The sequence below is a fragment of the Saccostrea cucullata genome, unplaced genomic scaffold, assembly GCF_032062105.1.
Source record: "Saccostrea cucullata isolate Sc308-1 unplaced genomic scaffold, CSIRO_AGI_Scuc_v1 ctg1169, whole genome shotgun sequence".
Classification (NCBI taxonomy): domain Eukaryota; kingdom Metazoa; phylum Mollusca; class Bivalvia; order Ostreida; family Ostreidae; genus Saccostrea; species Saccostrea cuccullata.
In genome coordinates, this window is record NW_026924063.1 from 56,373 (window position 1) to 69,410 (window position 13,038).

At 34.2% G+C, this 13,038-nt stretch overlaps 1 protein-coding gene across 1 annotated transcript in view; it reads left to right on the forward strand.

Moving 5' to 3' along the window:
* The window catches only part of LOC134265628 (uncharacterized), a 45,448-nt gene that overhangs the window by 14,913 nt on the left and 17,497 nt on the right, over positions 1–13,038 (forward strand). Inside the window, exons 8-13 of the mRNA XM_062747856.1 lie at positions 193–348; positions 626–845; positions 2,146–2,328; positions 4,240–4,393; positions 7,824–7,999; positions 9,462–9,616. Of these exons, the coding sequence (XP_062603840.1) occupies positions 193–348; positions 626–845; positions 2,146–2,328; positions 4,240–4,393; positions 7,824–7,999; positions 9,462–9,616 (1,044 nt within the window). The remainder of the gene's footprint in view (positions 1–192; positions 349–625; positions 846–2,145; positions 2,329–4,239; positions 4,394–7,823; positions 8,000–9,461; positions 9,617–13,038) is intronic.

Below are 13,038 nucleotides of genomic sequence, written 5' to 3' on the forward strand. Positions count from 1 at the left end.
AAGCAGGATTGTTAGTTGTTATAGATTATAAAACATAATTTGATTTTGAATAGCAAATTATACATCGCTGTTGTGAGGTGATGTCGATTTACCTTACTTAATATTATTATAATAGATTGACATCTCATAGAAATTAGGGAAAGTTAAGAAAGATAGATGTTTTTTTTTTATTCATTTACTGTTTTTTTTCAGTGTTTCTTCTGACAGTGTGAAATGGGATGTTCGGACAAATTCTCCATCAGGAAACTCAACTCGAAGTGAAGTGGAAGAAATGGTGGCAAACAAAATTGAAATAATCTTGAGTTCAACTTCTAACATTGAAATCAGTGAAATCAACATTATGGGAAGGTACATGTAAATCGATTTTTAGATCACAAAAGTCATTCTAATGACATATATTGCTATCTGTTTTGTCATAGTTGTTGTGTGTACTAGGCAATCAATGCATTTTACACTATGTTATAGGTTATAGGTTTTACATTATGCACAATCTTTGAGAACAGTAGAATTTATTTTCAAAGATTTGCTGTAATTTCTTGGTTCATTATAATGCAAATTTAAATAATTATCTTTCTGACAATTTTAATTTTATATAAATTCATTCTACAAACTTTTCCTGGAATAGATGCTACTGCAATGGGAATTCAGAAAACTCGCTAGGCTCCTGTAATATCACCGGGAAGAACTTCATGTGTAGCTGTCAGACTAACAGGGGGATCAAGGGGGACAGCTGTGAGCAGTGTATATCCAATCGTTACAGGGGGGAGGAAGACTTTGGTTGTGAGATAGACTGTGGTTGTTCTTCAAAGGGAACAAAAAGTGGGAAACTACAAGAATGTGAACAGGTTAGTAAAAGATATCATTAAATAAAAAGTTTTAAAGTATTAAAGTGATATACTGTAGACAGGGAAATTTTTTTCCCCATTTTATTTTCGCCCCTTTTGCTCTACACTCGTGCTAATTTAAAACGGGGTGAATTCAAAGAATACAGTACATTTTCTTAAACAAAACTATGACTTGGCAAATTTGAAATGGGCCAAATTGTTTGCTAGTGTGAAAGGGCGAAAATAACACGAGGTGAAAATAACCCTGTATAATTTTCCATTGAGAATGTATTAAATTGGACAAAAAGTGAACGAGCTTTTGAAATCGTTTATGATATGTAATACATGAGTACCCACTGTGCATAAATCAATTTTATATAGTCCACAACCATAAGTGGAATGATTTAATGAGGACTTCACTTTTAATCTATAAAGTATTAAAATTTAAATTGTCAAAGGAGAGTATTGTAAATGTACACAAATTGAGGCATGCACACTAGAAATATAGCCCTGTCTTTCTATTCACCTTATGAGTACAAACATGAATTAGTGCAAGTAGGGCTGTCACGGTTAACCGAAAACTCGGTTAACCGCTCCGAAATGGCATTCGGTTCGGTTATCGTCAGGTTTTCCGGAATTCGGTTCGGTTTTTTTTATCTTTTATATAATACTAATTTGCTTGCAACACGCGTTGTGATTGGTTGTTTATTTCAATGAAGGGTTCTTTAACCAATGAAAATACAGGTAACATCGAAGACAATTAAACATGGCATACACATGTGGAAGGAAAACCAAATCACAAGTGTGGGAATACTTCACGTTTTGAATGTTTCAATTGTTTGAAACAAGATAACTCTAGTCAATAACTATATTTATTTTATTTTAAACAAGAAGTGTATTACTTTGTTATTTTTTGTTACATTTAACAACTTGTTCTGTTGAATAAAATGGATAGAAATTTGTGTCAGCAAAATAGTACTTTCTACAATGTCCTTAATCTTTATTATCCTTTGATATATATAAAGATGTTTTATTTAAATTCTCAAAATGAAAACCGAACCGAAAAAACCGAAAACCGAGAATTTATTTTCTGAACCGAACCGAAAAATGTCTGAACCGTGGCAGCCCTAAGTGCAACCGAGCCATTTAAATGACATATATAATATAATTATAAGGGCACATTCAAATATTTTTTTAGCAATTCAATTCAGGAAAAGGTGTTTTGTGACATAAAGAGGTGAAATTTTATATTTAATTTTAATAGTAAATCACTTAGTGCAGTTTAATTTCTAAATAATTCACATCTTGAAATTTTTTTTAGGTTGGAGGACAATGTATTTGTAAGAGTACTGTAGAGGGGAGAGCATGTGATACTTGTAAACCTTTATACTGGAAACTGGAGGAAAGTAACCCATCAGGTTGTACTGATTGTAACTGTGGCCCGGGGGGTAGGGAATGTAATAAAGCCACAGGAAGCTGTACATGTAAACAGAATGTAGAAGAGGTAAGTACTGGTTTTTCTGGTAATAAAAAAGTCTGCCTTTTGTTTTCAAACAAAATTTTAATTTCATCAGTAGAACATTTTTCTTCTAACTGCATATGGTTATTTTGGTACTTTAAAATTTATAATTCTGGTTATTATGATAATTCTGGGTATTATGATAAGTAAAGTTATAATAATCATTGTTATAATGATAATCTGGTTATTGTGTTATTTCTACATGTAACTTAACCTTAATGATCAACTAAAGATTAAAACTTTATAATCTAAATTTTTGAGTATAGAGCATGTATAACATTATATATAAAAATATTGATATTTATTATATCTCTGCTGTAAAACATTGTAATTTTTAGCTCTACTGGTCAGAGACCAGAAGAGCTTATGTGATAGTAATGCGTCCGGCGTCCGGCCGTCTGTCTAGCTGTCTGTCTGTCTGTAAACAATTTTTCAAAATGCTACTCCTCCTACAGTTTTGGTCTGATTTCAATATAACTTGGTACACAGGTAGACTACTCTCAGAAACATAATTCTATATAGCGGTTTTTGATTTCAATGAACTGTGTTGCCATGGTTACTAAAAATAAAAATTTTGGTGAAATTCTTTCAAAATGCTACTCCTCCTACAGATTTGGTCTGATTTCAATATAACTTGGCACACAAGTAGCCTTCATTAAGATACATTATTCTGTTTATCGGTTTTTGATTTCAATGAACTGTGTTGCCATGGTTACTAAAAATAAAAATTTCGGTGAATTTTTTTTCAAAATGCTACTCCTCCTACAGGTTTAGTCTGATTTCAATATAACTTGGCACACAAGTAGACTTCACTAAGATACATAATTCTGTGTATCGGTTTTTGATTTCAATGAACGGTGTTGCCGGGGTCACTAAAAATAGAAATTTCGTAGAAATTCTTTCAAAATGCTACTCCTCCTACAGATTTTGTCTAATATCAATATAACTTGGCACACAAGTAGACTTCACCAAGATACATTATTCTGTTTATCGGGTTTTGATTTTGATGAACGGTGTTGCCATGGTTACTAAAAATAAAAATTTCGGTGAATTTTTTTCAAAATGCTACTCCTCCTACAGATTTGGTCTGATTTCAATATAACTTGGCACACAATTAGAATACACTAAGATACATAATTCTGTTTATCGGTTTTTGATTTCGATGAATGGTATTGCCGTGCCTACTTAAAATAGAAATTTCGGTGAAATTCTTTCAAAATGCTACTTCTTCAACAGTTTTGGTCTGATTTCAATATAACTTGGCACGGAAGTAGACTACACTCAGATATATAATTCTGAGTATCGTTTTTTTTTATTTCGATGAACGGTGTTGCCGTGGTTAAAAAAATTAGAAATTTCTGTGAAATTCTTTCAAAAATGCTACATCTCCTACAGTTTTGTTCTGATTTAAATATAACTAGGTACACAAGTAGACTACACTAAGGTACATAATTCTATATATCGGTTTCTGATTTTGATGAATGGTGTTGCCGTTGTTACTTAAAATAGATACACAATTCTTTATATTGGTTTTTGACTTCGATGAACATCATTGCCTTAGTTACTAAAAATAGAAAATTCTGTTAAATACTCCAAATACAGTTTTAATCTTATTATAATATAATGTGGCATTCAAGTAGACTACACTAAGAACATAAAGAGACTTATAATCAAGGATCATTATTCTATTTATTGCTGTTGTAATGTTTCAATTCCCAACTAAGTACTTTTATCTTCCTTTGCTATAAGTACAAACCAGTAGAGCTTCAGTCTCGACAGAGACTTTTGGTTTGAATTTTGCAACAGAAATATATGACATGAAAGTAGCAGTTCATGTTGCTTCATTTATTCAAAAACTTCATACATATATTAAAGATTTTCATATTTTTGTTGTAGATGATCTCTGGACGTTGTGAAAAATGTAACTTCGGTTTCTATGGTGTCAACTTAGCTGATGGGTGTAAAGAATGTAATTGTCACACGTCAGGTGTGAATGTTAGAAATTGTTCAGACCCAGGCGGTGTGTGCACCTGCAAAGAAAAAGTTCAGGGTAAGCCAATATAAAAAATAAAGTTAAACTTGATTAATGCGAACACGGATCTTGCGAATTCATGGATATAGCGAAGTTATCTTGGATTCCCAACTATAAATTTACATTTCCAATATCTTTGTCCAAGATAAAATTACAAATAGTAAATGTACTTTATTTCTTCATGAATGCACTGGTTCATCGAAAGGCAAGGTTAAGAAAAATAATGTGTGGGGCGGCACAAATGTAGAGACAGATGCGGGGCTTAGAGCACGTGGATTGGTGGAATCAAGAGCATGTAAATATAAGGAATAACTGTCAGATTTTTCAATTTCATGAAGATGGTTAATCAATTGGCTTGCGTGATAATTTTATGCATAAACACCTTCGGCGTTTAAAGTAGGTCTATACTCGCACTACGTCATTTACGAATAGTAAAACCGGAACCACACTTATTTTTTTTGGGGATGTGATTTTTGAACAAAATGGTTTGACTTTTACTCAGCGTTTTAAATATCCGGTAACGATTTTGCTCGAAGTCGCTCATGAACACTGAGTGATTCTACAGTTTAAGGATAAATTAATTAAAAAGAGAAGACTTGGAACAACTTTCGGTTGACAGAGAAAAAATTAGGTAATAACTAACAAAACAACATGTCTATGAATGATACATGTGTAATATGCCGCGCCGATAACACGGACTACGAACATGCTACATCAGTACATGAAAGTCGGGGCAACTATTGTCGGTGGCCAAGTTAAAGCTAATAGTGATAATTCGCAAGCAAAGTAATTAATACGATTTGACTTTGACAAATATAATTAATTTAATCCATCACAAATTATAAATTCACTTTGAATAATAATTATTTCATAAGACGCATACCCCCCCCCCCCCTTAAACCGGCTTACCCTACAATCTGAATCACAATGCAAAATTATCTTTAGGCTAGAATAATAATTATTATTAATATTATATATTAATTATTATTATACTTTTATATATAAAAGTCGATTCACTTGCAGCATACTTATTTTCTGTAACAAAAGCATCCAGTTTGTGAGAATCAGTCAATCACGCCCATTTTCATTGTCTCCAATTTACGAACAAGTGGTGTTTTAATGTTTTAGAATATTATAAAATAAATTTTTGGGACAATAGGTATTGGGTGTGTATTGTTTTAAATGTGTTCAACCTTGTTAATACAAGCAAACTTTAACAGAACTACAGGAAAATGTGGCAATATATTACTTTTGGATGAATGAAATTATGGGGGGTCCCTTTAGTGTAGAGCTCATACCAGGAAAAGTAATGCATCAACATATAATTTTTTTTAGCTTATTCTTTTTCTTAAATGTTATTTAGTAAAAAGAATGCAAATTTTTGAAGTTTGAGTCTATAACTTTTTCTAAAATGACCGAGATTGACCTGTGAAGCACATTTTCTCACATTTCATTTTGATACGTTAGCCTAGCAAAGTGCAAATAATTATAATAATTCATGCAAAACAATGATTATATATGGTTTACTAACAAGTTTTTATTCTATTTTGTGTATTAAAGTTGAATATTTAGACTTTAATTCATTTAAATACAACAAAATGTAGGATAGGTAAATTTCTGTAATCAGTATTTTACATTTCGGGGTATATACTCCGATAGGCTATAGCGGAAAAGTGAACATGTTGACATATAATTTTTCTTGTGTCTATCCATTGCTGGGGTGTATATCTAACTTATAAAAGCAGATTTTTTAAGATTGAACCCATTTAGCGCCGAGTATAGAACTACCTTAAGCAAATTATCACGCAAGCCAATCAATTGATCAATTCATGAAATCAAAAAATAAGACAATTACAGTCAATTCTCGAATTATCACCATTCGATTCATCGCCATTTTCGCAATATTGCCATGATTTCCCAAGAACGTTTTTCCTGCTATATAAAATTCTCTTTATAACGCCAAATTCGCATACCGCCATCCGCCACCCTTTTTTCAAAACAAACTTGCTTTCTGCCAAAAGCACTATAAAGAATACACAGCCAAATGTAATAAGTTTACAGTATTTGAATAAGAAACCACATATTTTTGCATCCATCATAAACTAATGTGTGTTTTCTTAGGAAAAGTACATAATTATATAAATATTACAATTTTATAACAGATACATTGAATATGTCTTCTTGGCTAGCCTGGGGGGCAGGGGGTCTGATCTGCATCTCCTCACAAACATGAAAGACCTGCCAGGATAGAAGTGGATCAGAAAACTCCCTTGACTAGCAAATTACGAGCCTCAGGGTTGATCCAAAAGTAATGTCACAGTGTCCATATCTTTTATATTTGGCGTCATATTATTGAATACAATATACCAAAAGATGCACAAATATAAATCTAATTTACAGTGAAATTTTGATTTAATAATGTTTATTTGAATTTATTTTATAAATGTTTAAAACATAGAGCATAGGGGTGTCGCCACGTCACAACAGAACGTCACGTTTTAAAGTGTATTTTTTCTTAGAATGAAAAATACAAACACATTAAAAGATTTAAAAAAAAGCACCTAATCCCCCAATTTTTTAAAAGACACAATTTTTCTTCATTTTATAGTCATAAAATGAAAATTTGATGACAGCATTGTATTTGTGATCATAAACATTGTTGTTTTACTCTGCTGAATTGAACAAAGTCAAAAGATATTGTCGAAATGGGGAAAAACGGCTCAACAAATTGTAATGCATTTTTGCTTCAAAATATGGGAATTATCACAAGCGACAGTTACATACTTTAATTAATCAGACCTTATCAGAATAAAGAATGTAAAATTATTAAGAGACATCTTAATAGATGGTTTCAGCAATTTTGGGCGAGTGATTGGTCACTGAATGATCAGCAGAGGACAAGAATATTCAAGACCGCGAAAGATAGGAGATCGGACGGAAACGTTCAATGGTGTCTGACCTTGTCAAAAAAGACGAACGTTTAGAGTGACATGTGAATTTTTAATTTTGTCTTACGCCGCTGTTCAAAAAATTTTGTCAGAGGGTTTAATTATGAAAAGAGTGAGTGTATGATGGTACCAAGATTTCTTAAAGTGGAATTGGTGAAAGTGGTAGCGAATCACAAATATTTTTTAATGAAACGAAGGTTAACACTTTTAAAAGTATGACGGTGCGCATCCGTCTTATGACATTATATTAAGGTGCGGCGACGACCATAAACGCACATTGTTTAAATTCCGATATTTAGGAAAGTATACATCATATTCCATTGAATTTTTCAGGTCTGATTTTAAATAAATAAAGCTTCCATCATGCTTAATTTTGTTCCTTTACGTCGATTTATAGCAATTTGATCAAAGTTGTGACATTGCTTTTGGATCAACCCTCGTAATTAAGAAGTCATTAGTTTGGTACGCAGTTCAAGATCCTTTTCTATTAATGCCATTAGGACTCAAGTGTGATGAATGCATGGACAAATACTATAACCTCAGCTTGACAAATTCAGAAGGCTGCAGTCCCTGTCAGTGCAACAAAGTGGGCAGTCAGAGCGAAATCTGTGATAAAGGGCAGGGTGGAATGTGCAGATGCCATGGAAATGCTAGCCTTACTAACAAAAGAAATTGTGTAAGTTTGAAATATAGAGTTTTACGATCTTTTAGCTCCCATATTTACTTGTACTAAAAGAGAGACTGCAGTATTTACATGAATGTAATACTTTTTAGCTCACCTGGGCTGAAAGCTAGCGAGCTTTTTTGATCATCCTTTGTCCGTCTGTCCGTTTAGCTGTCCCTCTATCTGTTAACTTTTCACATTTTCAGCTTCTTCTCAAGAACCTCTGGGCCAATTTTAAACAAAATTGGTACAAAGCATCCTTGGATGAAGGGTAGTTTTAATTGTAAAAATGAATGAACAAGACCCCTCACAAGGGGAGATAATCAAGAAAAGACAAAAATAGGGTTGGGTCATTAAAAAATCTTCTTCTCAAGAACCACTGGGAAAGAAAGCTGAAACTTATATGAAAGCATTCTGGTATAGTGTAGATTCTAAATTGTTAAAAATCATAACCCTCGAGGGTAGGGTGGGGCCACTATAGGGAACCAAGTTTTACATTGAAATATTTAGGAAAAATCTTTAAAAATCTACTGGACAAGAAAAGCTGAAACTTATGTGGAAACATCCTGGGGTAGTGTAGATTTCAAATTGTCTAAAATATGATCAGTGGGGTAGGGTAGGGTCACAATAGGTCCTACTAGGGGGAAATCTTATAAAGAACAGCATGTTCAAATCTACTCAGGTGAGTGATTTGGCCAATTGTTCTCTTGTTTATACTTGGTGCAACTTGATTTCATTAAGAAATTTTTACCGTATAATCCCTATTAACCACCCCTGCCCCTATAAGCGCCCTCTTAGGTCTTTTTCAATTTTCAGGAAATAAGTGCCCCCTGTACAGTACAGTAATTAAAATTATCTAGAATCATTGAAAAAGTCTGCCAAAATTTGGAGAAAATGAAAACGAAACTTGTTTACTATCCAATTTCTTGGTGAAAAAAGGATTCATTAAGCATAATTTGGATGGATTATCTTCATTTAAAATAAAGTTAGACATTATATTAGAGGTTTTTGAATTTTTTTTTTCAAAATATTTTTTGAAGTTATAATATGATATTAAATATGAAGAAGAGAAAACCAAAATAAATACCCCCTTTCCGCAACTTCTAAGTGCTTGGGGCGGTTAATAGGGATTATACGGTATTTGTAGAGGTTCGATCGAAATACTGTAAATTACTTATTTTACTTTAGTACAAAATATCACAAAATGGCCTTCAGATGGCAAATTGAGAGAAAAATAATTCACAACTGGGTGGTTTTCAGGAAATATTTTATGTATTTAAGCATCATAAAAATGAGAGGAAGTATCATTATTTCGTAAGTGGTGCTTTACGCAATAATTAATTCCTTGTGTATATTTTGGAATCTTCAATAGTCCTCACATTCAAAATTTATGATTTTATTAACAAACACATGCCCCCTGTACAGCATTACTGTCGGTTATGATATCTAATGTAACCGTACATTTTAATTCCAGGATCCTATCTTTGAGTCCCTGAGACTGATTCCAGACTTTGGTCCGATTTCTGGGAACACAACAGTCACAGTCAGAGGGAGACTGTTTGGCAATGGATCAGTGGTCGTCCCAATAGTGGTTATTGGAGAAAATGAAATATTGACATTGAACACAGTGTAAGTTATTAGAAGCTCAAGGGTAACTTCTATTTAACACACATCCTCACATATATCTTTTTGCCCCCTTTAGAAAGAATGAAGGGCATATCGCTTTGCCCTCCGTCTGTCGGTCGGTCTGACTATCCACTAAGTTTCTGTTCATTTTTTTCACGAATTTGCACATACTGAAATGAAATTTGTTATACAGATATATCAGATGGATATCTAGTTCAAATTTTGTTTTGGGTATGATCACGACATTTTTGAGAGAGTTATTCCCCTTGGTCTCAGAAAAAATTCCAGTTATTTGAAGTTTCCATTCATTTTCTTTGCAGAGGTTGTACATACCAAAATGACATTTAGTATACAGATTTATCAGATGAATATCTAGGTAAAGTTTTGTTTTGGGTAAGATCGCACCATTTATGAGAGACTTATGACCCTTGGACTTAGAAAAATTCCAATTTTTTTTAAGTTTCTGTTCATTTTCTTCACAATTGTTGCTCAAATGAAATGAAATTTAGTAACAGATTATCAGATAAATATCTAGGTAAAGTTCTGTTTTGGGTAAGATCGCACCATTTTTTGACAGAGTTATGCCACTTTGGACTTCGAAAAATTCCGATTTGGGGGGAGGGGGCTTAAGTGTTTTACAAACATCTCTTGTTTTTAGCTCTACTGGTCAGAGACCAGAAGAGCTTATGCGATAGTAATGCGTCCGTCGTCCATCCGTCTGTCCGTCTGTCTGTCTGTCTGAAAACAATTTTTCAAAATGCTACTCCTCCTACAGTTTTGGTCGGATTTCATTATAACTTGGCACATACGTAGACTACACTAAGATACATAATTCTGTGCATCGGTTTTTGATTTTGATGCCATGGTTACTAAAAATAGAAATTTCTGTGAAATGCTTTCAAAATGCTACTCCTCCTACAGTTTTGGTCGGATTTCAATATTACTTGGCACATAAGTAGACTACACTAAGATACATAATTTTATGCATCGGTTTTTGATTTCGATGAACGGTGTTGCCATGGTTACTAAACGTAGAAATTTCTGTGAAATGCTTTCAAAATGCTACTCCTACTACAGTTTTGGTCCGATTTCAATATAACTTGGCACACAAGTAGACTACACTAAGATACATAATTCTGTGCATCAGTTTTTGATTACAATGAACGGTGTTGCCATGGTTATTAAAAACAGAAATTTCTTTGAAATGCTTTCAAAATGCTACTCCTCCTACAGTTTTGGTCCGATTTCAATATAACTTGGCACACAAGTAGACTACACTTTTAAAGATACATAATTTTGTGCATTGGTTTCTGATTTCGATGAACAGTGTTTCCATGGTTACTAAAAATAGAAATTTCTGTGAAATGCTTGCAAAATGCTACTCCTTCTACTGTTTTGGTCTGATTTCAATATAACTTGGCACACAAGTAGACTACACTAAGATACATAATTCTGTGCACTGGTTTTTATTAGCTCACCTGAGCCGAAGGCTCAAGTGAGCTTTTCTGATCACATTTTGTCCGTCGTCCGTCCGTCTGTCCGTCCGTCCGTCCGTCCGTCTGTCCGTCTGTCTGTCCGTCTGTAAACTTTTCACATTTTCGACTTCTTCTCAAGAACCACTGGCCCAATTTTGACCAAACTTGGTACAAAGCATCCTTGGCTAAAGGGGAATTTAATTTCTTAAAATGAAGGGACATATCCCCTCGCAAGGGGAGATAATCAAGAAAAGACAAAAATAGGGTGGGGTCATTAAAAAATCTTCTTCTCAAGAACCACTGGGCCAGTAAAGCTGAAACTTATGTGGAAGCATCCTGGGGTAGTGTAGATTCTAAATTGTTCAAATCATGACCCCCGGGGGAAGGGCGGGGCCACAATGGGGAATCAAAGTTTTATATAGAAATATATAGGAAAAATCTTTGAAAATCTTCTTCTCAAGAACCAATGGGCCAGAAAAGCTGAAACTTATATGGAAGCATCCTGGTATAGTGTAGATTCTAAATTGTTCAAATCATGACCCCCGGGGGAAGGGCGGGGCCACAATGGGGAATCAAAGTTTTATATAGAAATATATAGGAAAAATCTTTGAAAATCTTCTTCTCAAGAACCACTGGGCCAGTAAAGCTGAAACTTATATGGAAGCATCCTGGTATAGTGTAGATTCTAAATTGTTCAAATCATGACCACCGGGGGAAGGGCGGGCCCACAATGGGGAATCAAAGTTTTATATAGAAATATATAGGAAAAATCTTTGAAAATCTTCTTCTCAAGAACCACTGGGCCAGAAAAGCTGAAACTTATGTCGAAGCATCCTGGTATAATGTAGATTCTAAATTGTTCAAATAATGACCCCCGGGGGATGGGTGGGGCCTCAATGGGGAATCAAAGTTTTATATAGAAATATATAGGAAAAATCTTTGAAAATCGTCTTCTCAAGAACCACTGGGCCAGAAAAGCTGAAACTTATGTGGAAGCATCCTGGGGTAGTGTAGATTCTAAATTGTTCAAATCATGACCCCCAGGGGAAGGGCGGGGCCACAATGGGGTATCAAAGTTTTACATAGAAATATATAGGAAAAATCTTTGAAAATCTTCTTCTCAAGAACCACTGGGCCAGAAAAGCTGAAACTTATGTGGAAGCATCCTGGTATAATGTAGATTCTAAATTGTTCAAATAATGACACCCGGGGGAAGGGCGGGGCCACAATGGGGAATCAAAGTTTTATATAGAAATATATAGGAAAAATCTTTGAAAATTTTCTTCTCAAGAACCACTGGGCCAGAAAAAGTGAAGCTTATGTGGAAGCATTCTGGGGTAGTGTAAATTCTAAATTGTAGGAATCATGACCCCCGGGGGAAGGGCGGGGCCATTATAGGGAATCAAAGTTTTACATAGAAATATATAGGAAAAATCTTTGAAAATCTTCTTCTCAGGAACCACTGGGCCAAAAAAGCTGAAACATATGTGCCCATGGAAGGATCATGGGGTAGTGTAGATTTCAAAATGTCTAAATTATGATCAGTGGGGTAGGGTGGGGATGCATTATGTATAACAAGGGTGAAATCTGGTAAAGAACAGAATGGTCAAAGCTTCTCAGGTGAGCGATGTGGCCCATGGGCCTCTTGTTTTGATGACTGACTAGGATCAATTTTCTATTTATTGCTGTTTTAAAGTTTCAAGTCCCAACTGCTACTTTTCGCTTCCTTTGTTTTAAGTATAAACCAGTAGAGCTACAGTCTCGACAGAGACTTCTGGTTTTAGATGTAGTTTAATTGGGTCATTATCTTAGTGGATGATACATCTAAACATGCTAAAGAATGATGCACCCTTCTAGACTTTCTTCAGATGCTGGATCTGACCTTCATATTCAAAATAATGGACCAGGTTAAAGTTATGGACGCAGAGCTATCACCAAGATATTTTTAGG